The sequence below is a fragment of the Rana temporaria genome, chromosome 5 (genome assembly GCF_905171775.1).
Source record: "Rana temporaria chromosome 5, aRanTem1.1, whole genome shotgun sequence".
In the NCBI taxonomy this organism is placed as follows: domain Eukaryota; kingdom Metazoa; phylum Chordata; class Amphibia; order Anura; family Ranidae; genus Rana; species Rana temporaria.
In genome coordinates this window covers 424,356,821-424,383,678 of record NC_053493.1, presented here as the reverse complement: position 1 = coordinate 424,383,678, position 26,858 = coordinate 424,356,821, and the positions used below count along the sequence as shown (strand labels likewise).

Here is a 26,858-nt window from a genome sequence, read left to right as displayed (position 1 = left end):
TAGCTGCTTACAGGCTGAGGACAATCGCACTTAGGATAAAGTCCATGGGGGAACCTGAAGGCCAATCCCTAAAGGTTACTCACCCTGAGATCCCAAACTTAAATCACATTTTTAACCAGCTGTAAACCCAAAAGCCAAGAGTGGGCCACGCCAAGACAACAGGGAAATCAGTTGCTAGGGATTGGGTTTAACACTTCAGTTCAGGTGCTTTGATGCCAAGCAGCCATCATTAGATATGCCTGGAATGTTCTGGTGACTTTTGTCCTTTTTTGGAGGGTTCTTTATTGACAGAAGAGCAGAGAGCTGAAATTTTACCTAAAATTCTGACTCGATTTGCGAGTGTTGTCTCACAAAACTAGCAGAATTCAAGCTAATGGGCCTGCAGTGACGTATTTGGCCTGAGGTGGGGGGGCGCCTGAGCCGAATGGCGCCGTTCGGAAATGCACAGAAAAACGAGGACAACTTGGCTGACCTCAACAAACCTCGGAAAGGCTCGTGAACGGAGTCTTTCCAAGGTTTGCCGAGGTCAGCCGAACTGTCCTCTGCTTTTCCGACCGTTTCCGAGGCTCTCGGTGATCAGTGAGAAGAATGTTCCTTACATTGGTGATCAGTGAGAAGAATGTCCCTTACATTGGTGATCAGTGAGAAGAATGTCCCTTACATTGGTGATCAGTGAGAAGAATGTTCCTTACATTGGTGATCAGTGGGAAGAATGTCCCTTACATTGGTGATCAGTGGGAAGAATGTCCCTTACATTGGTGATCAGTGGGAAGAATGTCCCTTACATTGGTGATCAGTGGGAAGAATGTCCCTTACATTGGTGATCAGTGGGAAGAATGTCCCACTTATAGTGGTAATCAGTGGGAAGAATACTCCTTATATAGATGGTCAGTGGGAAGAATACTCCTTATATGGATGGTCAGTGGGAAGAATACTCCTTATATGGATGGTCAGTGGGAAGAATGCTCCTTATATGGATGGTCAGTGGGAAGAATGCCCCCACTTACAATGGTGGTTAGTTGGTGTCATGCTACTGGCTCTGCCAAGTGATGATGGACCTGGATCTATTAAGGCACCATCCTATGGGAGTTCAATTAGCCACAATTCGAAAAACCCTAGGGTTCCATGGAAAATACCCCTTACTTTGGTGGCCAGTGCGAAGAATGCCCCTTACATTGGTGGTCAGTGGGAAGAATGTCCCCCCCCCTATTGTGGTGGTCAGTGGAAAGAATACTTCCTATATGGATGGTCAGTGGGAAGAATGCACCCCCCTCCTTACAGTGGTGGTCAGTGGAAGGAATACTCCCTATATGGATGGTCAGTGGGAAGAATGCACCCCCCTCCTTACAGTGGTGGTTAGTTGGTGTCATGCTACTGGCTCTGCCAAGTGATGATGGACCTGGATCTATGAAGGCGTTCAGTTGGCCACAGCTCGAGGAACCCTAGAGTGACAAGGAACCTTGGTCGACAATGGCTGCTATACAATGGTTTTCAGCGAGAACACAGACTGAGTTATATACGTCTCTTCCATTTTTTTAAGTTTTGTATTTCCTGTATAACATTTTTATTTCCCCTTATTTGGTAATTTTATATTAAGGAATGTGGTTGCCATGTTAGCCTAAGGACTTAAGCTTGGTTGACCCAACAGAAGGTCTGCTGGCTGCAGTCAGGTCAGATTTGACCCAGGACAAAAAAAAAATGCCGTCAACGTATCCCTACGATCGTCCCCGTGTACTGTACATATACAATTATAAACTATATACAAAAAAAAAGGCTTTCAAAACATTAGCACCAACCAAAAAGTTAACATGAACAATGTATCTTTTTTTTTCTTTTCTTAAAACTGTAAAAATACTATAGTTTCCCTTTAAATGTTTTTTTAGTCAGTTGCCCCCGATGTGAAGCTTAGAATTCTCTGCTGGGTAAGAGGTGGAAGGAACGGACGTCTTCCCGTTCTTACCATGGGAAGCTTTTGTCTCATCCAGGTAGGACGCTTCGCATCAGCGACCCGAGGAACTATAGATTTTTTTTTATATATGAAAGTTACAAAAGAAGTGAAGTAAAAAAAAGAAACTTTAAAAAAGATGGCTAATAAATATAAGATTTTCATAAGAAAAAACACATAAAAAAAAAACTTGGCAGCCAAAACCACAATGGACTGACTGGACATCTGGGAAAGCCAACGACTGGCCATCGGGACCCCCTAAGGAAGTCGAGGAATGCTTTCAATGGACTGATTGGACATCTGGGAAAGCCAACGACTGGCCACCGGGACCCCCTAAGGAAGTCGAGGAATGCTTTGTGGCCTTTGATTCTCCGGGGGTTAGTTACTGAATTTGCATTGAACTTGTAGTTGACCTCCTAAGCGGCTTTTGCATTCCCATTGACCTGTACGAAAAAAAAAAAAGTATTTCCGAATTGACCGGAACTCGGATAAATGTTTCCTCTTTGCAGCGTTTACTCACAAGAGACGCAATCGACCTCCGCCCATACACTGTGCACCAGATGTGGTCTTTCATCACCTCCATAACACGGGTTCATCTTTCTGCATATCTCTGTACAAATTACACCAAAGCATGCCAGGGAAAGGGGGCACATTAGAGGGGTGGTAATGAGTCAAGAAACCCCTTGCAGTGCTGGAGGGGGCCGTGGTCTGTGTGGCGCCACTTCCACCTCCAGCACTGGAGAAGTTCAGAGAAGATGGCACACACATCTTCCGCCAGGTTCCTCCCGTCAAATCCTTTTCCTCATGTCAGGTTGTTAAGGACACAGTTGACGTCCACAATGTCTGGATCCCCTTTGCTGCACTCGTGCTTGGGCGAGAGAGAGTTCTGAATGTTAAAGGGTTCTTCGTCCTTCAAGCAAGCCTTGGGCAGATCCTGGACCTTCTGAGGAGCGTTGGGGTCCTCCTGGAAGACAGAAGGACACTGTCAGCTGGATAAAGCACTGAATGAAATGGGGGACTGGTGAGGACCCATGGCCGTTCCCCAGAACTTGCTTGTCATGGGGATCCTATGGGAAATTTGTGGATACGTAATATATGGGCAACACTTAAAATATAACTAAAGGCAAAATTTTTGTTTTTAGCTTTAACGGAAAGGGATTAGAACTCCTGTCAGGTTTTCATTTCTGTCTGTGCCGCCATTAGAGAAATGCACCCTCTCTATTTGTGCTGGCGGCCATTAACCACTTCCCGACCGCCGCATGTATATGTACGTCCACAGAATGGCACGTACAGGCAGATGGGCGTACATGTACGTCCCCGCCTTTCCGCGGGTCGGGGGTCCGATCGGGACCCCCCCGCTACATGCGGCGGTCGGATACCCGCGGGGAGCGACCCAGGACGACGGCGCGGCTATTCGTTTATAGCCGCTCCGTCGCGATCGCTCCCCGGAGCTGAAGAACGGGGAGAGCCGTATGTAAACACGGCTTCCCCGTGCTTCACTGTGGCGGCTGCACCGATCGAGTGATCCCTTTTATAGGGGAGACTCGATCGATGACGTCAGTCCTACAGCCACACCCCCCTACAGTTGTAAACACACACTAGGTGAACCCTAACTCCTACAGCGCCCCCTGTGGTTAACTCCCAAACTGCAACTGTCATTTTCACAATAAACAATGCAATTTAAATGCATTTTTTGCTGTGAAAATGACAATGGTCCCAAAAATGTGTCAAAATTGTCCGAAGTGTCCGCCATAATGTCGCAGTCATAAAACTATCCCCTGTTTTGTAAACGCTATACATTTTGCGCAAACCAATCGATAAACGCTTATTGCGATTTTTTTTACCAAAAATAGGTAGAAGAATACGTATCGGCCTAAACTGAGGAAATTTTTTTTTTATATGTTTTTGGGGGATATTTATTATATCAAAAAGTAAAAAATATAGAATTTTTTTCAAAATTGTCGCTCTATTTTTGTTTATAGCGCAAAAAATAAAAACCGCAGAGGTGATCAAATACCACCGAAAGAAAGCTCTATTTGTGGGGGAAAAAGGACGCCAATTTTGTTTGGGAGCCACGTCGCACGACCGCGCAATTGTCTGTTAAAGCGACGCAGTGCCGAATCGCAAAACCTGGCCTGGGCATTTAGCTGCCTAAAGGTCCGGGGCTTAAGTGGTTAACATCGAGAGTGAACGTGAAAGAAAATCTCAAATTTTCGAGTTGTCGCCAGAACAGGAATAGAGGGGGAATCTTCCAATGGGGGGACAATATGGGCCAGATCCACGAAGCAGTTACGCCGGCGTATCTATTGATACGCCGCGTAACTGCTAGGTTGCTCTGGCGTATCTTTGTTTTGTATCCACAAAACAAGATACGCCTGAAGCTGAGCTAGATCCGACTGGCGTACGTCTTAGTACGCCGTCGGATCTAAGGTGCATATTTACGCTGGCCGCTAGGTGGCGCTTCCGTCGATTTCCGTGTTGAGTATGCAAATTAGCTAGATACGCGAATCCACAAACGTACGTCCGGCCGGCGCATTTTTTTACGTCGTTTCCGTAAGGCTTTTTTTCGGCGTAACGTTACCCCTGCTATATGTTAAGTATGGACGTCGGAGCCAGCGTCAAATTTTCCGTTGTGTATGTCGTTTGCGTAAAACGTTTGCGAATAGGGCTTTGCGTAAATTACGTTCACGTCGAAAGCATGCGCCGTTCAAAAGATACGTCATTTACGTGGGGTCAAGTAGAATTTACATAAAACACGCCCACATCTTTATCATTTGAATTCCGCGCCCTTACGCCGTCAGATTTACGCTACGCCGCTGTAACTTTAGAGGCAAGTGCTTTGTGAATACAGCACTTGCCTCTCAAAGTTGTGGCGGCGTAGCGTTACTACGATACGCTACGCCCATTTAAAGTTACGCCGATCTACGTGGATCTGGCCCAAAATGTTTGTTTTTAGCGTTAACGGAAAGGGATTAGAACTCCTGTCAGGTTTTCATTTCTGTCTGTGCCGCCATTAGAGAAATGCACCCTCTCTATTTGTGCTGGCGGCCATTAACATCGAGAGTGAACGTGAAAGAAAATCTCAAATTTTCAGTTGTCGCCAGAACAGGAATAGAGGGGGAATCTTCCAATGGGGGACAATGGCCCAGATTCTCGTAGAATCGCGCAAAACTGTGCGGGCGTAACGTATCTCATTTACGTTACGCCGCCGCAAGTTTTACAGGCAAGTGCTTTATTCACAAAGCACTTGCGTGTAAAGTTGCGGCGGCGTAGCGTAAATCACCCCCGGCGCAAGCCCGCCTAATTCAAATTAGGCGGGTAGGGGGCGTGTAGTATTTAAATTAAGCGCGTTCCCGCACCGAACGTACTGCGCGTGCGCCGCCCGTAAAATATCCCAGGGTGCATTGCTCCAAATGACGTCGCAAGGACGTCATTGGTCTCGACGTGAACGTAAATGGCGTCCAGCCCCATTCACGGACGACTTACGCAAACGACGTAAATTTTCAAATTTCGACGCGGGAACGACGGCCATACTTAACATTGATTGCGCCTCATATACCCTGGGGCAACTTTACGCCGGGACAAGCCTAACGTAAACGTCGTAACTTTACTGCGTCGGCCGCGCGTACTTTCGGGAATTCGCGTATCTAGCTAATTTGCATACTCGACGGGGAAAACGACGGAGGCGACACCAAAAAAAAATTGCATTTAAGATCCGACGGTGTAAGAGCCTTACGCCTGTCGGATCTAATGGATATCTATCTAAGAATCAGTCGCATAGATACGACGGCCCAGATTAGGACTTACGACGGCGTACATGGCGTTGCGCCGTCGTAAGCCCTTTGAGAATCTGGGCCAATATGTCTGGAATTTCCCTCAGTTTGGGAGAATTTCCTCTCACTTCCTGTTGTGGCAGAGACAGGAAGTGAAGGGAAATCTCCCCCCAATGGGACACAGATATAAATAAAACTGGCAGGGGTTATAACCCTCCCTTACTCTATCCATAAAAATAAATGTTGGCTTTAGTTCTACTTTAAGGAGCAGCTATGGGAGCCAACCAGGAGGAAACAGTATTAAATTGTAATATTTAGGGTTTTGAATATACTTTATTGATTTGGGGTGAATAGTAAAATAGTCAATATGACGCACACAACTTAATGAGCCACAGGAGTGACTCTGCCCTTTCCCTTTCCCTTCTTTACCTGCTGAGTCAGATGGCTTCACACTGAGTTTCAATCAGTGAGAGACAGGCTGAAGGCAAACAGCTGTGTAACATCAAACTGAAGATATAACGATTTATTATCTTTTTTTTTTTTTTTACAAGGCTAAAATCTTACAGGTTTCTATGATATCCTATTTATATGTTTTACAAATAAACATGAATTTGAGGGCCCATGCATAATACTTTGTGTGCAAATCATGCTGGTCCAGTCCGGGGCACAGATGAGTGATAGAGGGGGTCTATGTGATTTCATTTTGCTAGGAGAGAGGTGGAGGGGGTATGTCCTTGTTATCTGAGTCATTCTGCAGAGTGTGTAATCTGATCTCCCTTGCAGCCTCCAAAAAGCTGCTGATCTTGTTGAAAGATTGCCATTTGCTGGTTGGTAAAAAATGAAACATCCAAAAGCAATTGTTAACATTTACTAAATGAAAAAAAAAATCCTTTACCTAAAACGATCAGCCATAGCGTTATGACCACCTACTATAACCCCTTAAGGCATAGACACCACTAGACTTAGGCAGGGATGGACTGGCCATAGAGACTACAGGGAATTCCCCAGTGGGCCGATGGCTCAGTGGGCCGTTTTTTAAAACGGAGACTCTCTCAGTCCCCCCCTCTGTCTCTCAGTCCCCCCTCTGTCTCTCAGTCCCCCCCCTCTGTCTCTCAGTCCCCCCCTCTGTCTCTCAGTCCCCCCCTCTGTCTCTCAGCCCCCCCCCCCTGTCTCTCAGCCCCCCCCTCTGCCTCTGTCTCTCAGTCCCCCCCTCTGTCTCTCAGTCCCCCCTCTGTCTCTCAGTCCCCCCCCTCTGTCTCTCAGTCCCCCCCTCTGTCTCTCAGTCCCCCCCCCTCTGTCTCTCAGCCCCCCCCCTGTCTCTCAGTCCCCCCCTCTGCCTCTGTCTCTCAGCCCCCCCCTCTGTCTCTCAGTCCCCCCCCTCTGTCTCTCAGTCCCCCCCCCCTCTGTCTCTCAGTCCCCCCCTCTGCCTCTGTCTCTCAGTCCCCCCCTCTGTCTCTCAGTCCCCGTGTCTCTCAGTCCCCCCCTCTGTCTCTCAGTCCCCCCCTCTGTCTCTCAGTCCCCCCCCCTCTGTCTCTCAGTCCCCCCCCCTCTGCCTCTCAGTCCCCCCCCCCTCTGTCTCTCAGTCCCCGTGTCTCTCAATCCCCCCCTCTTTTAGCCCCCCTCCTCTATCTCTCAGACCCCCCCCTCTGTCTCTCGGACCCCCCCATTTGTCTCTCAGGTCCCCCCCCCCCCCTCTGTCTCTCAGCTCCCTCTTCTGTCTCATTCACTCCCTGACTCTTAGGCTGCTTTCACACTGGGGCGGGAATTTGACGGGGATAGACACCAATAGACTTAGGCAGGGATGGACTGGCCATAGGGACTACAGGGAGCTTCCCGGTGGGCCGATGGCTCAGTGGGTCGTTTTTAGTCCCCACCCTCTGTCTCTCAGTCCCCCCCTCTGTCTCTCAGTCCCCCCCTCTGTCTCTCAGTCCCCTTCTCTGTCTCTCAGTCCCCGTGTCTCTCAGTCCCCCCATTTTTTAGCCCCCCTCCTCTGTCTCTCAGCCCCCTCTATCTCTCAGACCCCCCCCCTCTGTCTCTCGGACACCCCATCTGTCTCTCAGTCCCCACCCTCTGTCTCTCAGTCCCCCCCTCTGTCTCTCAGTCCCCTTCTCTGTCTCTCAGCCCCCGTGTCTCTCAGTCCCCCCATTTTTTAGCCCCCCTCCTCTGTCTCTCAGCCCCCTCTATCTCTCAGACCCCCCCCCCTCTGTCTCTCGGACACCCCATCTGTCTCTCAGTCCCCACCCTCTGTCTCTCAGTCCCCCCCTCTGTCTCTCAGTCCCCTTCTCTGTCTCTCAGTCCCCGTGTCTCTCAGTCCCCCCATTTTTTAGCCCCCCTCCTCTGTCTCTCAGCCCCCTCTATCTCTCAGACCCCCCCCCTCTGTCTCTCGGACCCCCCCATCTGTCTCTCAGCCCTCCCCCTTTGTCTCTCAGCTCCCTCTTCTGTCTCATTCACTCCCTGACTCTTAGGCTGCTTTCACACTGGGGCGGGCATTGACGGTAAAACACTGCTAGTTTTAGCAGCACTTTACTGTCGTTTTAGCCGCACTTTTCGGCGTCTACAGCTTGTTTGTACACAGCTCCTCCATCGCCCCAAAGATGCTGCTTTGAGGACTTTTTTTAACGCCCTGGCAGCGCCCCAGTGTGAAAGCACTCAGGCTGTCACACTGGGACTGCAGCGGAGGCGTTTTTCAGTCGCTTTACAGGCGCTATTTTTAGCCCTAAAGCGCCTAAAAAACGCCTCAGTGTGAAAGGGGTCCTACACTCACCCCCTCTCTTTTACACTCACCCCCTTTCCCTCAACCCTCCCTCTCTCTCGCTCTCATTCCCCTCTCTCTCACCCTCTCATGATATACAATAATGGATGTAAGGGCCTTTTGGTGGGCGTGATTTTTCGGGGGGGGGGGGGGCAGCATTTTATTGAATTAAAGTGGGCCAGTCTGGATGAAGTCCAGGGCCAAATTTTTGTCCCAGTCCAGCCCTGGACTTAGGTACGCTGCGGTATCGGGCACCAAACCGTCACTAGCCGATCCTCTAAGTCCTGTAAGATGTGAGGCGGGGCCTCCATGGATCGGACTTGTTTTTCCAGCATATCCCCCAGAAGCTCGATTTGATTGAGATCTAGAGAATTTGGAGGCCAAATCGACACCTAAAACTCATTGGCCCGGATTCACAAAGCACTTGCGCCGACGTATCTCGACGCAAGTATGCAAATATGCGCCGTCGTATCTGTGCGCCGGACTCAGAAACTAAGATACGTCTGAAAATAGGCTTCATCCGACCGACGTAACTTGCCTACGCCGGCGTAGAGTGGGCGCATATTTACGTTGGACGTATTTGGCGCTCCCATTGATTTTCTATTCACATATGCAAATGAGGGAGATACGCCGATTCACGAACGTCCGTCCGTCCCACGCAGTGCGCGTAAAGGCATACGTCCGATGTAAAGTTATGCCCCATAAAGGAGGTGTAACTCAGCAGCATCCATGCAAAGGGAACACAAGCCGACGTATTTTACGTAGGACGTGAATATGACTAGGCGTAGGTTACGTTCACGCCGTAGGCAGTGATCCGACGTATCTTAGGCAGTTGTTCCGACGAGCATGCGCACTGAGATGCGCCCACGGGACGGCGCATGCGCAGTTGGCAATACGTATCTGTCTGGTGCTCGGCCCATCATTTGCATGGAGTCACGCCTCATTAGCATGGCTCACGCCCACTTCCACTTACGCCGACTTACGCCTGAGAAACCCAGCGCAGATTTGGGAGGAAGTGCTTTGTGAATTCAGTGCTTGCCTCTCTGCGCTGCGTCGGCGTAGCGTAGAGGAGATACACTACGGCGGCATAAATATGCGCCAATGTCTGTGAATCCGGGCCATACTGTATAAAAATACAATTCAAAATAAAATTGTATTTTTAATTGTTATTTTAATGCATTAAATACACTTTGTTCTAAGGAGATTAAATATTGCAACATTTATATACTTATAAAAAATGCAATAAAAAATATACATAAATAAAATAAAAAATAAAAACACAAAATAAAAATAAAATTGTATATTAATACATTATATAAAATGCTGCAATATTGGCTTATATATATATTAGTGCTGTCAGTTAAACGCGCTATTAACGGCGTTAACGCAAACCCACGTTAACGCCGTCAATTTTTTTGTCGCGCGATTAACGAGGCGGCGTTCGGGGGTTATACCTGCCGCAGGCATCATCCCGGTACTGTTGTTTAGAGCGGGCGATCGGCTATCCAAACATAACAACCGATGCGGCTAAAAGCCGCTCGGTTGTTATGCCGGAGGAGCGGGAGGGGACACCCCCCCCCTCCCGCCGCCTTTCGCCGCTCTGACCGGGCCTCCCGTCCCACCGGGAGACCCGATCCTCCATCCGGCGCCTTCTGTGTCCAGGCGGAGACTGACACTAAGCCGTAAGCGGCTTTGATTCAGTCTCCGCATTGAAACCACGGAAGCGGCGTCATGACGTCACTTCCGGGTTTCTCGGCTGCCAATGGCGCCGGATTTAAAAAAGTACACAGTATTCAGAATCGCCGTTTTCGGCGATCTGAATACTTTGAAGTGCAAAGGAGGGCTCGGAGGTCTTTTAGACCCCCGATCCCTCCATAAAGAGTACCTGTCACCACCTATTGCTGTCACAAGGGATGTTTACATTCCTTGTGACAGCAATAAAAGTGATCAAAATGTAAAAAAATTAAAAAAACACAATTTAATATTCTAAAAAAATAAAAAATAAATAAGAAAACAAAAATTTTTTTTTGGCGCGATTAATCGTGAGTTAACTATGACATTAATGCGATTAATCGCGATTAAAAATTTTAATCGCTTGACAGCACTAATATATATATAGAGAGAGAGAGAGAGATCTATATATATATATATAAGCCAATATTGAGATAAAAAAGGGTCTGGGTGCACAACATGTAATTCAAAGGAGAGCGCCACTCATGGGTCTTGAAAGGTAAACGCACAGTGAGCGTTTTATTTTCTAAATTAAACTGTCACTGTGCGTTCACCTTTAAAGGCCCATGAGTGGCGCTCTCCTTTGGTTTGTATATATATATATATAGGGCCAGATTCTCGTAGGAGCGCGTAACTTTGTGCGGGCGTAACGTATCTGATTTAGGTTACGCCTCCGCAACTTAGACGGGGCAAGTGCAGTATTCTCAAAGCACTTGCTCCGTAAGTTGCGGCGGCGTAGCGTAAATCGGCCGGCGTAAGCCCGCCTAATTCAAATGTGGGACAGGGGGGCGTGTTTTATGTTAATGTTCTGTGACCCGACGTGATTGACGTTTTTCACGAACGGCGCATGCGCCGTCCGTGGAAATCTCCCAGTGTGCATTGCTCCTAATACGCCGCAAGGACGTATTGGTTTTGACGTGGATGTAAATTACGTCCAGCCCCATTCACGGACGAGTTACGCAAACGACGCTAAATTTTCAAATTTCGTTGCGGGAACGACGGCCATACTTAACATTGATACGCCGCACTTACGCCACCATATAGCAGGGGTAACTATACGCCGGGAAAAGCCTAACGTAAACGGCGTAACTGTACTGTTCGTACGTTCGTGAATTCGCGTATCTAGCTGATTTACATATTTCGACGCGTAAATCAGCGTACACGCCCCTAGCGGCCAGCGTAAATATGCAGTTACGATCCGACGGCGTAAGAGACTTACACCTGGCGGATCTAAGGGAAATCTATGCGTAACTGATTCTAAGAATCAGGCGCATAGATACGACGGCGCAACTCAGAGATACGACGGCGTATCTCTTTTGAGAATCTGGCACATACACTGTATAAAAATACAATCAAAAATTAAATTATATTTTTAATTTAAATTTGAATGCATTGGCCCAGATTCAAGTAGAATTGCACGATATTTGCGGGGGAGCAGGGCAACGATTTTGCCCTGCGCCCCCGCAAATATTTTGCGCTGCCCTCGATTCACGGAGCAGTAGCTCCGTGAATTGCGAGGGCGCGCCGGCAAATTTGCCCGGCGTAAGCGCGCGCAAGTTAAATGATCCCGCCGGGGGCGGGAATCATTTAAGTTAGGCGCGCTCCCGCGCCGAGCGTACAGCGCATGCTCCGTCGGGAAACTTTCCCGACGTGCATTGCGGCAAATGACATCGCAAGGACGTCATTTGCTTCTAAGTGAACGTGAATGGCGTCCAGCGCCATTCACGTTTAACTTACGCAAACGCCGTGAAATTCAAATTTCACGGCGCGGGAAGGCCGGCTATATTATGCATTGGCTGCCCCTACTATTAGAAGGGGCAGCCTTGCGCTAAAGTTGCCGTACGGAAACTCCGTACCTGGCTTGCGCGGGGCCCGCGCAAGCTTGTGAATCAGTGGTAGTATGCAATTTGCATACTACACGCTGATACACAATGGGAGCGCCCCCTAGCGGCACACGCAAGAATGCAGCCTAAAATCTGCGCGGCATAAGAGCCTTATGCCGCGCAGATTTTAGCCTGCAGTCGGTGTAACGAGGTTCCTGAATCAGGAGCACTCGTTACACCGGAGCAAGTAAGCGCTTGCGCTGCGTAACCTATGGTTGCGCGGGTGCAAGTGCTTCTTGAATCTGGGCCTTTGTTCTAAAGAGATTAAATATTGCAACATTTATATACTTTTGCAAAAAATGCAAGAAAAAAAATATACATAAATAAAAAAATATATATAAACACAAAATAAAAATAAAATTGTATTTTAATACATTATATAAAATGCTGCAATATTGGCTTATCTATATAATTATAATAAATAAAAAAAACAAAAAAAAAACAAAACATATAAAAAAAAAAAATGTAATTGTATTTTTGGAATTATTTTGCCACTTAAACCTTCTTACTGTGACAAGTCGGTGACATATATAAAGGGATGGTGATAGATCCGCTATGCTGCGGACTAACGACAAGTAAATCCTGAAAGGGGGGGGAGGGGCGGGTAGGAGCTCAATAAACAAATCAGAATTTTAGGATCTTCTAATTATACAAGATAGGAGATGGGGGATGGTGAGGGATGATTTCTTTGACATAATACCCAACGGGGTGTGCCAGGTATGCCTGGGCACACCCTAATCACCCCGTGAGGTGCATATTCCCCCCCCTGTTTAGACCCCTGATATTTCACCAAATAAAAAAAAAAAATACTGACATCGCCCACTGCTCTACTGACACCGCCCACTGCTCTACCGACACCACCCACTACTCTACCGACACCGCCCACTACTCTACCGACACCGCCCACTACTCTACTGACACCGCCCACTACTCTACTGACACCGCCCACTACTCTACCGACACCGCCCACTGCTCTACTGACACCGCCCACTGCTCTACTGACACCGCCCACTGCTCTACCGACACCACCCACTACTCTACCGACACCGCCCACTGCTCTACTGACACCGCCCACTACTCTACTGACACCGCCCACTACTCTACTGACACCGCCCACTACTCTAATGACACCGCCCACTGCTCTACTGACACCGCCCACTGCTCTACTGACACCGTCCACTGCTCTACTGACACCGCCCACTGCTCTACTGACACCGCCCACTGCTCTACTGACACCGCCCACTGCTCTACCGACACCACCCACTACTCTACCGACACCGCCCACTGCTCTACTGACACCGCCCACTACTCTACTGACACCGCCCACTACTCTACCGACACCGCCCACTGCTCTACTGACACCGCCCACTGCTCTACTGACACCGCCCACTGCTCTACTGACACCGCCCACTGCTCTACTGACACCGCCCACTGCTCTACTGACACCGCCCACTGCTCTACCGACACTGCCCACTGCTCTACCGACACCGCCCACTACTCTACTGACACCGCCCACTGCTCTACTGACATCGCCCACTGCTCTACTGACACCGCCCACTACTTCTACCGACACCGCCCACTACTCTACCGACACCGCCCACTACTCTACCGACACCGCCCACTACTCTACTGACACCGCCCACTGCTCTACTGACACCGCCCACTGCTCTACTGACACCGCCCACTACTCTACTGACATCGCCCACTGCTCTACCGACATCGCCCACTGCTCTACCGACACCGCCCACTGCTCTACCGACACCGCCCACTGCTCTACTGACACCGCCCACTGCTCTACTGACACCGCCCACTGCCCTATTGACACCACCCACTACTCTACCGACACCGCCCACTACTCTACTGACACCGTCCACTGCCCTACTGACACCGCCCACAACTCTACTGACACCGCCCACAACTCTACTGACACCGCCCACTGCTCTACTGACACCGCCCACTGCTCTACTGACACCGTCCACTGCTCTACTGACACCGTCCACTGCTCTATTGACACCACCCACTACTCTACGACACCATCCACTGCTCTACTGACACCATCCACTGCTCTACTGACACCGCCCACTGCTCTACTGACATCGCCCACTGCTCTACCGACATCGCCCACTGCTCTACTGACATTGCCCACTGCTCTACCGACATCGCCCACTGCTCTACCGACACCGCCCACTGCTCTACTGACACCGCCCACTGCTCTACTGACACCGTCCACTGCTCTATTGACACCACCCACTACTCTACGACACCATCCACTGCTCTACTGACACCATCCACTGCTCTACTGACACCGTCCACTGCTCTATTGACACCACCCACTACTCTACGACACCATCCACTGCTCTACTGACACCATCCACTGCTCTACTGACACCGTCCACTGCTCTATTGACACCACCCACTACTCTACGACACCATCCACTGCTCTACTGACACCATCCACTGCTCTACTGACACCGTCCACTGCTCTACTGACACCGTCCACTGCTCTATTGACACCACCCACTACTCTACGACACCATCCACTGCTCTACTGACACCATCCACTGCTCTACTGACACCGCCCACTGCTCTACTGACATCGCCCACTGCTCTACCGACATCGCCCACTGCTCTACTGACATCGCCCACTGCTCTACCGACATCGCCCACTGCTCTACCGACACCGCCCACTGCTCTACTGACACCGCCCACTGCTCTACTGACACCGTCCACTGCTCTATTGACACCACCCACTACTCTACGACACCATCCACTGCTCTACTGACACCATCCACTGCTCTACTGACACCGTCCACTGCTCTATTGACACCACCCACTACTCTACGACACCATCCACTGCTCTACTGACACCATCCACTGCTCTACTGACACCGTCCACTGCTCTATTGACACCACCCACTACTCTACGACACCATCCACTGCTCTACTGACACCATCCACTGCTCTACTGACACCGCCCACTGCTCTACTGACATCGCCCACTGCTCTACCGACATCGCCCACTGCTCTACTGACACCGTCCACTGCTCTACCGACACCGCCCACTGCTCTACTGACACCGCCCACTACTCTACCGACACCGCCCACTACTCTACTGACATCGCCCACTGCCCTACTGACACCGTCCACTGCTCTACCGACACCGCCCACTGCTCTACTGACACCGCCCACTGCTCTACTGACATTACCCACTGCTCTACTGACAACGTCCACTGCCCTACTGACACCGCCCACTACTCTACTGACATTACCCACTGCTCTACTGACACCGCCCACTGCTCTACTGACATTACCCACTACTCTACTGACACCGCCCACTACTCTACCGACACTGCCCACTGCTCTACTGACACCGCCCACTGCTCTACTGACATTACCCACTACTCTACTGACACCGCCCACTGCTCTACTGACACCGCCCACTGCTCTACTGACACCGCCCACTGCTCTACTGACACCGCCCACTGCTCTACTGACATTACCCACTGCTCTACTGACATTACCCACTACTCTACTGACACCGCCCACTACTCTACCGACACTGCCCACTGCTCTACTGACACCGCCCACTGCTCTACTGACATTACCCACTACTCTACTGACACCGCCCACTACTCTACCGACACCGCCCACTGCTCTACTGACACCGTCCACTGCCCTACTGACACCGTCCACTGCTCTACTGACACCGCCCACTGCTCTACTGACACCGCCCACTGCTCTACTGACACCGTCCGTATATATACACATGCATACAGTATATGTTTGAGCTTTAGGGTGCACACCTATGATCAGGACCAGGGCTGCCATCAGGGGGGTACAGGCAGTACACCTGTAAGGGGCCCGCATGGCAACCCCCTTTTGTTCTCTTTTTTGTTGTTGTAAGGGGCCCGGATGGCAAGGGGCCCCTGTATTTATTAAAGGGCCCAGAGGTCCCCAGGCGGCAGCACGACCCCCCCCCCCCCCCCCCCGGTTCTCTGCTCCAGCAGGGGGCCCATGCCTGAAGATGTGTAAGGGGCCCTATAATTCCCGATGGTGGCCCTGATCAGGACAGACCTGTTGGGGACAGCAGGGGAAAGGAACCAATAAAAATGACATTTGCAAACTTGCTTGATTTGACAGAGAAAATGAAATCCTCCAAGGTGTGATATGAGTGAAAGAATTCCATAGAAAACCTGACCAATCAGAGAGCAGCTTTGTTAGTATTTGATTGTCTGATTGGCTAGAAAATCACAAAAATACGTTGCAGATAAAATAACACAAAATAAATCAAGAACCGCCCCCCCCTCCCCCGCCTGTGCCTGCTGCGGAGACCCGGCATTCGCCATCCTGGTGATGACGTCACAAGAGGAGGCGGAGCTAAATATTTGTCTGTATAAGATTCTTTGTACTTACAGTTCCGTTCACTTTGATTTTATATTTTCAGGACAGATACGGAAATTACTGCAGCCAATGAGAGAAAAAAAGACGTGTGAATATCGGCGTGAAAAAACCCCCCAAAGGGGCGTGGTCTAAGCTAAGTCAGAAAAAGTCAAAATGTAGGGAGGCGGGGTCAGCCAAGCAGAGAGGCGGAGAAAAAAAAATCGTATGACTAGAAGAAGAGTCCTCCAGCAGTGCAGAGTATATAAGGAGAGGAGAGTTCTGGAGGAAGGAGCAGAGTCCTCCAGCAGAGTATTTCAGGAGAGGAGAGTTATAGAGGAAGGAGCAGAGTCCTCCAGCAGAGTATATCAGGAGAGGAGGGTTATAGAGGAAGGAGCAGAGTCCTCCAGCAGAGTATATCAGGAGAGGAGAGTTATAGAGGAAGGAGCAGAGTCCTCCAGCAGAGTATATCGGGAGAGGAGAGTTATAGAGGAAGGAGCAGAGTCCTCCAGCAGAGTATTTCAGGAGAGGAGAGTTCTGGAGGAAGGAGCAGAGTCCTCCAGCAGAGTATTTCAGGAGAGGAGAGTTATAGAGGAAGGAGCAGAGTCCTCCAGCAGAGTATATCAGGAGAGGAGAGTTCTGGAGGAAGGAGCAGAGTCCTCCAGCAGAGTATATCAGGAGAGGAGAGTTATAGAGGAAGGAGCAGAGTCCTCCAGCAGAGTATATCAGGAGAGGAGAGTTATAGAGGAAGGAGCAGAGTCCTCCAGCAGAGTATTTCAGGAGAGGAGAGTTATAGAGGAAGGAGCAGAGTCCTCCAGCAGTGCAGAGTATTTCAGGAGAGGAGAGTTATAGAGGAAAGAGCAGAGTCCTCCAGCAGAGTATTTCAGGAGAGGAGAGTTATAGAGGAAGGAGCAGAGTCCTCCAGCAGTGCAGAGTATTTCAGGAGAGGAGAGTTATAGAGGAAGGAGCAGAGTCCTCCAGCAGAGTATATCAGGAGAGTTATAGAGGAAGGAGCAGAGTCCTCCAGCAGAGTATATCAGGAGAGGAGAGTTCTGGAGGAAGGAGCAGAGTCCTCCAGCAGAGTATTTCAGGAGAGGAGAGTTATAGAGGAAGGAGCAGAGTCCTCCAGCAGAGTATATCAGGAGAGGAGAGTTATAGAGGAAGGAGCAGAGTCCTCCAGCAGAGTATTTCAGGAGAGGAGAGTTATAGAGGAAGGAGCAGAGTCCTCCAGCAGTGCAGAGTATTTCAGGAGAGGAGAGTTATAGAGGAAGGAGCAGAGTCCTCCAGCAGAGTATATCAGGAGAGGAGAGTTATAGAGGAAGGAGCAGAGTCCTCCAGCAGAGTATATAAGGAGAGGAGAGTTCTGGAGGAAGGAGCAGAGTCCTCCAGCAGTGCAGAGTATTTCAGGAGAGGAGAGTTATAGAGGAAGGAGCAGAGTCCTCCAGCAGAGTATATCAGGAGAGGAGAGTTATAGAGGAAGGAGCAGAGTCCTCCAGCAGAGTATATCAGGAGAGGAGAGTTATAGAGGAAGGAGCAGAGTCCTCCAGCAGAGTATATAAGGAGAGGAGAGTTCTGGAGGAAGGAGCAGAGTCCTCCAGCAGTGCAGAGTATTTCAGGAGAGGAGAGTTATAGAGGAAGGAGCAGAGTCCTCCAGCAGAGTATATCAGGAGAGGAGAGTTATAGAGGAAGGAGCAGAGTCCTCCAGCAGAGTATATAAGGAGAGGAGAGTTCTGGAGGAAGGAGCAGAGTCCTCCAGCAGTGCAGAGTATTTCAGGAGAGGAGAGTTATAGAGGAAGGAGCAGAGTCCTCCAGCAGAGTATATCAGGAGAGGAGAGTTATAGAGGAAGGAGCAGAGTCCTCCAGCAGAGTATATCAGGAGAGGAGAGTTATAGAGGAAGGAGCAGAGTCCTCCAGCAGAGTATATCAGGAGAGGAGAGTTCTGGAGGAAGGAGCAGAGTCCTCCAGCAGAGTATATCAGGAGAGGAGAGTTATAGAGGAAGGAGCAGAGTCCTCCAGCAGAGTATATCAGGAGAGGAGAGTTATAGAGGAAGGAGCAGAGTCCTCCAGCAGAGTATTTCAGGAGAGGAGAGTTATAGAGGAAGGAGCAGAGTCCTCCAGCAGTGCAGAGTATTTCAGGAGAGGAGAGTTATAGAGGAAAGAGCAGAGTCCTCCAGCAGAGTATTTCAGGAGAGGAGAGTTATAGAGGAAGGAGCAGAGTCCTCCAGCAGTGCAGAGTATTTCAGGAGAGGAGAGTTATAGAGGAAGGAGCAGAGTCCTCCAGCAGAGTATATAAGGAGAGGAGAGTTCTGGAGGAAGGAGCAGAGTCCTCCAGCAGAGTATTTCAGGAGAGGAGAGTTATAGAGGAAGGAGCAGAGTCCTCCAGCAGAGTATATCAGGAGAGGAGAGTTATAGAGGAAGGAGCAGAGTCCTCCAGCAGAGTATTTCAGGAGAGGAGAGTTATAGAGGAAGGAGCAGAGTCCTCCAGCAGTGCAGAGTATTTCAGGAGAGGAGAGTTATAGAGGAAAGAGCAGAGTCCTCCAGCAGAGTATTTCAGGAGAGGAGAGTTATAGAGGAAGGAGCAGAGTCCTCCAGCAGTGCAGAGTATTTCAGGAGAGGAGAGTTATAGAGGAAGGAGCAGAGTCCTCCAGCAGAGTATATCAGGAGAGGAGAGTTATAGAGGAAGGAGCAGAGTCCTCCAGCAGAGTATATAAGGAGAGGAGAGTTCTGGAGGAAGGAGCAGAGTCCTCCAGCAGTGCAGAGTATTTCAGGAGAGGAGAGTTATAGAGGAAGGAGCAGAGTCCTCCAGCAGAGTATATCAGGAGAGGAGAGTTATAGAGGAAGGAGCAGAGTCCTCCAGCAGAGTATATCAGGAGAGGAGAGTTATAGAGGAAGGAGCAGAGTCCTCCAGCAGAGTATATAAGGAGAGGAGAGTTCTGGAGGAAGGAGCAGAGTCCTCCAGCAGAGTATTTCAGGAGAGGAGAGTTATAGAGGAAGGAGCAGAGTCCTCCAGCAGAGTATTTCAGGAGAGGAGAGTTATAGAGGAAGGAGCAGAGTCCTCCAGCAGAGTATATCAGGAGAGGAGAGTTATAGAGGAAGGAGCAGAGTCCTCCAGCAGAGTATATAAGGAGAGGAGAGTTCTGGAGGAAGGAGCAGAGTCCTCCAGCAGTGCAGAGTATTTCAGGAGAGGAGAGTTATAGAGGAAGGAGCAGAGTCCTCCAGCAGAGTATATCAGGAGAGGAGAGTTATAGAGGAAGGAGCAGAGTCCTCCAGCAGAGTATATCAGGAGAGGAGAGTTATAGAGGAAGGAGCAGAGTCCTCCAGCAGAGTATTTCAGGAGAGGAGAGTTCTGGAGGAAGGAGCAGAGTCCTCCAGCAGAGTATATCAGGAGAGGAGAGTTATAGAGGAAGGAGCAGAGTCCTCCAGCAGAGTATATCAGGAGAGGAGAGTTATAGAGGAAGGAGCAGAGTCCTCCAGCAGAGTATATAAGGAGAGGAGAGTTCTGGAGGAAGGAGCAGAGTCCTCCAGCAGAGTATTTCAGGAGAGGAGAGTTATAGAGGAAGGAGCAGAGTCCTCCAGCAGAGTATATCAGGAGAGGAGAGTTATAGAGGAAGGAGCAGAGTCCTCCAGCAGAGTATATCAGGAGAGGAGAGTTATAGAGGAAGGAGCAGAGTCCTCCAGCAGTGCAGAGTATTTCAGGAGAGGAGAGTTCTGGAGGAAGGAGCAGAGTCCTCCAGCAGAGTATATCAGGAGAGGAGAGTTATAGAGGAAAGAGCAGAGTCCTCCAGCAGAGTATATCAGGAGAGGAGAGTTATAGAGGAAGGAGCAGAGTCCTCCAGCAGAGTATTTCAGGAGAGGAGAGTTATAGAGGAAGGAGCAGAGTCCTCCAGCAGAGTATATCAGGAGAGGAGAGTTATAGAGGAAGGAGCAGAGTCCTCCAGCAGAGTATTTCAGGAGAGGAGAGTTATAGAGGAAGGAGCAGAGTCCTCCAGCAGTGCAGAGTATTTCAGGAGAGGAGAGTTATAGAGGAAAGAGCAGAGTCCTCCAGCAGAGTATTTCAGGAGAGGAGAGTTATAGAGGAAGGAGCAGAGTCCTCCAGCAGTGCAGAGTATTTCAGGAGAGGAGAGTTATAGAGGAAGGAGCAGAGTCCTCCAGCAGAGTATATCAGGAGAGGAGAGTTATAGAGGAAGGAGCAGAGTCCTCCAGCAGAGTATATAAGGAGAGGAGAGTTCTGGAGGAAGGAGCAGAGTCCTCCAGCAGTGCAGAGTATTTCAGGAGAGGAGAGTTATAGAGGAAGGAGCAGAGTCCTCCAGCAGAGTATATCAGGAGAGGAGAGTTATAGAGGAAGGAGCAGAGTCCTCCAGCAGAGTATATCAGGAGAGGAGAGTTATAGAGGAAGGAGCAGAGTCCTCCAGCAGAGTATATCAGGAGAGGAGAGTTATAGAGGAAGGAGCAGAGTCCTCCAGCAGAGTATATCAGGAGAGGAGAGTTATAGAGGAAGGAGCAGAGTCCTCCAGCAGAGTATTTCAGGAGAGGAGAGTTCTGGAGGAAGGAGCAGAGTCCTCCAGCAGAGTATATCAGGAGAGGAGAGTTATAGAGGAAGGAGCAGAGTCCTCCAGCAGAGTATATCAGGAGAGGAGAGTTATAGAGGAAGGAGCAGAGTCCTCCAGCAGAGTATTTCAGGAGAGGAGAGTTATAGAGGAAGGAGCAGAGTCCTCCAGCAGAGTATTTCAGGAGAGGAGAGTTCTGGAGGAAGGAGCAGAGTCCTCCAGCAGAGTATTTCAGGAGAGGAGAGTTATAGAGGATGGAGCAGAGTATATCAGGAGAGGAGAGCTCTGGAGGAAGGAGCAGAGTCCTCCAGCAGAGTATTTCAGGAGAGGAGAGTTATAGAGGATGGAGCAGAGTCCTCCAGCAGAGTATATCAGGAGAGGAGAGTTATAGAGGAAGGAGCAGAGTCCTCCAGCAGAGTATTTCAGGAGAGGAGAGTTATAGAGGAAGGAGCAGAGTCCTCCAGCAGAGTATATCAGGAGAGGAGAGTTATAGAGGAGGGAGCAGAGTCCTCCAGCAGAGTATATCAGGAGAGGAGAGTTATAGAGGAAGGAGCAGAGTCCTCCAGCAGAGCAGAGTATTTCAGGAGAGGAGAGTTATAGAGGAAAGCAGAGTCCTCCAGCAGAGTATATCAGGAGAGGAGAGTTATAGAGGAGGGAGCAGAGTCCTCCAGCAGTGTATATCAGGAGAGGAGAGTTATAGAGGAAGGAGCAGAGTCCTCCAGCAGAGTATCTCAGGAGAGGAGAGTTATAGAGGAAGGAGCAGAGTCCTCCAGCAGAGCAGAGTATTTCAGGAGAGGAGAGTTATAGAGGAAGGAGCAGAGTCCTCCAGCAGAGTATCTCAGGAGAGGAGAGTTATAGAGGAAAGAGCAGAGTCCTCCAGCAGAGTATTTCAGGAGAGGAGAGTTATAGAGGAAGGAGCAGAGTCCTCCAGCAGTGCAGAGTATTTCAGGAGAGGAGAGTTATAGAGGAAGGAGCAGAGTCCTCCAGCAGAGTATTTCAGGAGAGGAGAGTTATAGAGGAAGGAGCAGAGTCCTCCAGCAGAGTATATCAGGAGAGGAGAGTTATAGAGGAAGGAGCAGAGTCCTCCAGCAGAGTATATCAGGAGAGGAGAGTTATAGAGGAAGGAGCAGAGTCCTCCAGCAGTGCAGAGTATATCAGGAGAGGAGAGTTATAGAGGAAGGAGCAGAGTCCTCCAGCAGAGTATTTCAGGAGAGGAGAGTTCTGGAGGAAGGAGCAGAGTCCTCCAGCAGAGTATATCAGGAGAGGAGAGTTATAGAGGAAGGAGCAGAGTCCTCCAGCAGAGTATATCAGGAGAGGAGAGTTATAGAGGAAGGAGCAGAGTCCTCCAGCAGAGTATTTCAGGAGAGGAGAGTTATAGAGGAAGGAGCAGAGTCCTCCAGCAGAGTATTTCAGGAGAGGAGAGTTCTGGAGGAAGGAGCAGAGTCCTCCAGCAGAGTATTTCAGGAGAGGAGAGTTATAGAGGATGGAGCAGAGTCCTCCAGCAGAGTATTTCAGGAGAGGAGAGTTATAGAGGATGGAGCAGAGTCCTCCAGCAGAGTATTTCAGGAGAGGAGAGTTCTGGAGGAAGGAGCAGAGTCCTCCAGCAGAGTATATCAGGAGAGGAGAGTTATAGAGGAAGGAGCAGAGTCCTCCAGCAGTGCAGAGTATATCAGGAGAGGAGAGTTATAGAGGAAGGAGCAGAGTCCTCCAGCAGAGTATTTCAGGAGAGGAGAGTTATAGAGGAAGGAGCAGAGTCCTCCAGCAGAGTATATCAGGAGAGGAGAGCTATAGAGGAAGGAGCAGAGTCCTCCAGCAGAGTATATCAGGAGAGGAGAGTTATAGAGGAAGGAGCAGAGTCCTCCAGCAGAGTATTTCAGGACAGGAGAGTTATAGAGGAAGGAGCAGAGTCCTCCAGCAGAGCAGAGTATTTCAGGAGAGGAGAGTTCTGGAGGAAGGAGCAGAGTCCTCCAGCAGAGCAGAGTATATCAGGAGAGGAGAGTTCTGGAGGAAGGAGCAGAGTCCTCCAGCAGAGCAGAGTATTTCAGGAGAGGAGAGTTCTGGAGGAAGGAGCAGAGTCCTCCAGCAGAGCAGAGTATTTCAGGAGAGGAGAGTTATAGAGGAAGGAGCAGAGTCCTCCAGCAGAGTATATCAGGAGAGGAGAGTTATAGAGGAAGGAGCAGAGTCCTCCAGCAGAGTATTTCAGGAGAGGAGAGTTCTGGAGGAAGGAGCAGAGTCCTCCAGCAGAGTATTTCAGGAGAGGAGAGTTATAGAGGAAGGAGCAGAGTCCTCCAGCAGAGTATATCAGGAGAGGAGAGTTATAGAGGAAGGAGCAGAGTCCTCCAGCAGAGTATTTCAGGAGAGGAGAGTTATAGAGGAAGGAGCAGAGTCCTCCAGCAGAGTATATCAGGAGAGGAGAGTTATAGAGGAAGGAGCAGAGTCCTCCAGCAGAGTATTTCAGGAGAGGAGAGCTCTGGAGGAAGGAGCAGAGTCCTCCAGCAGAGTATCTCAGGAGAGGAGAGTTATAGAGGAAGGAGCAGAGTCCTCCAGCAGAGCAGAGTATTTCAGGAGAGGAGAGTTATAGAGGAAGGAGCAGAGTCCTCCAGCAGAGTATCTCAGGAGAGGAGAGTTATAGAGGAAGGAGCAGAGTCCTCCAGCAGAGCAGAGTATTTCAGGAGAGGAGAGTTATAGAGGAAGGAGCAGAGTCCTCCAGCAGAGTATCTCAGGAGAGGAGAGTTATAGAGGAAAGAGCAGAGTCCTCCAGCAGAGTATTTCAGGAGAGGAGAGTTATAGAGGAAGGAGCAGAGTCCTCCAGCAGTGCAGAGTATTTCAGGAGAGGAGAGTTATAGAGGAAGGAGCAGAGTCCTCCAGCAGAGTATTTCAGGAGAGGAGAGTTATAGAGGAAGGAGCAGAGTCCTCCAGCAGAGTATATCAGGAGAGGAGAGCTATAGAGGAAGGAGCAGAGTCCTCCAGCAGAGTATATCAGGAGAGGAGAGCTATAGAGGAAGGAGCAGAGTCCTCCAGCAGAGTATATCAGGAGAGGAGAGTTATAGAGGAAGGAGCAGAGTCCTCCAGCAGAGTATTTCAGGACAGGAGAGTTATAGAGGAAGGAGCAGAGTCCTCCAGCAGAGCAGAGTATTTCAGGAGAGGAGAGTTCTGGAGGAAGGAGCAGAGTCCTCCAGCAGAGCAGAGTATATCAGGAGAGGAGAGTTCTGGAGGAAGGAGCAGAGTCCTCCAGCAGAGCAGAGTATTTCAGGAGAGGAGAGTTCTGGAGGAAGGAGCAGAGTCCTCCAGCAGAGCAGAGTATTTCAGGAGAGGAGAGTTATAGAGGAAGGAGCAGAGTCCTCCAGCAGAGTATATCAGGAGAGGAGAGTTATAGAGGAAGGAGCAGAGTCCTCCAGCAGAGTATTTCAGGAGAGGAGAGTTATAGAGGAAGGAGCAGAGTCCTCCAGCAGAGTATTTCAGGAGAGGAGAGCTCTGGAGGAAGGAGCAGAGTCCTCCAGCAGAGTATCTCAGGAGAGGAGAGTTATAGAGGAAGGAGCAGAGTCCTCCAGCAGAGTATTTCAGGAGAGGAGAGTTATAGAGGAAGGAGCAGAGTCCTCCAGCAGAGTATATCAGGAGAGGAGAGTTATAGAGGAAGGAGCAGAGTCCTCCAGCAGAGCAGAGTATTTCAGGAGAGGAGAGTTCTGGGGGAAGGAGCAGAGTCCTCCAGCAGAGTATTTCAGGAGAGGAGAGTTCTGGAGGAAGGAGCAGAGTCCTCCAGCAGAGCAGAGTATTTCAGGAGAGGAGAGTTCTGGAGGAAGGAGCAGAGTCCTCCAGCAGAGCAGAGTATATCAGGAGAGGAGAGTTCTGGAGGAAGGAGCAGAGTCCTCCAGCAGAGCAGAGTATTTCAGGAGAGGAGAGTTCTGGAGGAAGGAGCAGAGTCCTCCAGCAGAGCAGAGTATTTCAGGAGAGGAGAGTTATAGAGGAAGGAGCAGAGTCCTCCAGCAGAGTATATCAGGAGAGGAGAGTTATAGAGGAAGGAGCAGAGTCCTCCAGCAGAGTATTTCAGGAGAGGAGAGTTATAGAGGAAGGAGCAGAGTCCTCCAGCAGAGTATTTCAGGAGAGGAGAGCTCTGGAGGAAGGAGCAGAGTCCTCCAGCAGAGTATCTCAGGAGAGGAGAGTTATAGAGGAAGGAGCAGAGTCCTCCAGCAGAGTATTTCAGGAGAGGAGAGTTATAGAGGAAGGAGCAGAGTCCTCCAGCAGAGTATATCAGGAGAGGAGAGTTATAGAGGAAGGAGCAGAGTCCTCCAGCAGAGCAGAGTATTTCAGGAGAGGAGAGTTCTGGGGGAAGGAGCAGAGTCCTCCAGCAGAGTATTTCAGGAGAGGAGAGTTCTGGAGGAAGGAGCAGAGTCCTCCAGCAGAGCAGAGTATTTCAGGAGAGGAGAGTTCTGGAGGAAGGAGCAGAGTATACATACACTATATGGAGAGGTTCAGGCTTTTTGCGTCTATTTCTATAACATATTTAGGCCCCTCCCCTCTGCTGTTCCTATTTATCAGGACTACAAATCTCAGGCAGGTGCAGTCTATTTTCTCCACTGCAGGTGGCGCTCAACCGCAGCGGCATAGCAGGGGGGTGAGGAAGCCAAAATAAGTAATGGTTCCTCTATGGTTTCCAGGGTCACTGGGGAAGCTATCTGATTGGATGCTGCCGCCCCATGTGACTCTAGAAGCCATCTTGGGTCAGGATGAGCCTATTGAGGTCCAACCCTTCTTAGGCTTGGCGCGCATTTCGCACGTGGGTAGTGTAGGGACAGGTGACATTAGATAAGGCAAGGGCATTGGAAGGACAGATTAGGAATGCATGGGGTGTCTCAGCCAATGGGAAGGGGTTTTCTTGGGTCCCTTGGTCTGCTGGGAGAGCCTATTTATTTGGGTGGAGTCAGGTGATCGGGGGTTCTGCGCCACCTGGACGGCTGTCTGGGGTAGGGTGACCACATTTCCAAACCACCATTCAGGGACACCCCCCCCCTTCCCAAAAATTAGCTTGTGCTGTAACAAATCACAGCACAGTGATTGGACACAGGAGGCGGGATTTATGATTTCTCCAATCACAAGCAGGGGGCGGGGATTGTGCTCCTTCAGGCCTTTCCCTGGCCAGGACAAGTACTGTCAGTGAGTAAAGTGGGCAATCCGGGACACGTGGTCACCCGAGACTGGGTGGACTTGTGTTGTGCTGCCCCGGGCTGATAGGCCAGAAACTTAAGACCTATCCTGGGGACATTTGGCTGCTAGACTGTCTGAGGGCCTATCCAGAAGCAAGAAACAGTGTAGGGTTGGGACTGCTGTCTCGCAGTCCAACCAGAAGCAACGGTTCTGCGGGCCCGGAGAACCTGTTGTGGTCGAAGGTAGAGGGGGAAGCTTTCGCCACTAAAGGACCATCCACCTTGGGACAATCCTCCTAAGGGACCATCCACCTTGGGACCATCCACCTAAAGGACCATCCACCTAAGGGACCATCCACCTTGGGACCATCCACCTTGGGACCATCCACCTTGGAACCATCCACCTTGGGACCATCCACCTTGGAACCATCCACCTTGGGACCATCCACCTTGGGACCATCCACCTAAGGGACCATCCACCTAAGGGACCATCCACCTTGGGACCATCCACCTTGGGACCATCCATCTTGGAACCATCCACCTTGGGACCATCCACCTAAGGGGCCATCCACCTAAGGGACCATCCACCTTGGGACCATCCACCTTGGGACCATTCACCTAAGGGACCATCCACCTTGGGACCATCCACCTTGGGACCATCCACCTTGAAATCATCTACCTTGGGACCATCCACCTTGGGACCATCCAC

The 26,858-nt window shown here is 50.1% G+C and overlaps 1 protein-coding gene across 5 annotated transcripts in view; it reads right to left on the bottom strand.

Moving 5' to 3' along the window:
* Positions 1 to 1,689: 1,689 nt before the first annotated feature.
* CSPG5 (chondroitin sulfate proteoglycan 5) overlaps positions 1,690 to 26,858 on the bottom strand; it is a 104,970-nt gene continuing 79,801 nt past the window's right edge. For all 5 annotated transcript variants that reach the window (XM_040355334.1, XM_040355336.1, XM_040355335.1 and 2 more), the window contains one exon: positions 1,690 to 2,909. In XM_040355334.1, the coding sequence (XP_040211268.1) occupies positions 2,748 to 2,909 (162 nt within the window). In that variant the 3' untranslated portion in view covers positions 1,690 to 2,747. The remainder of the gene's footprint in view (positions 2,910 to 26,858) is intronic.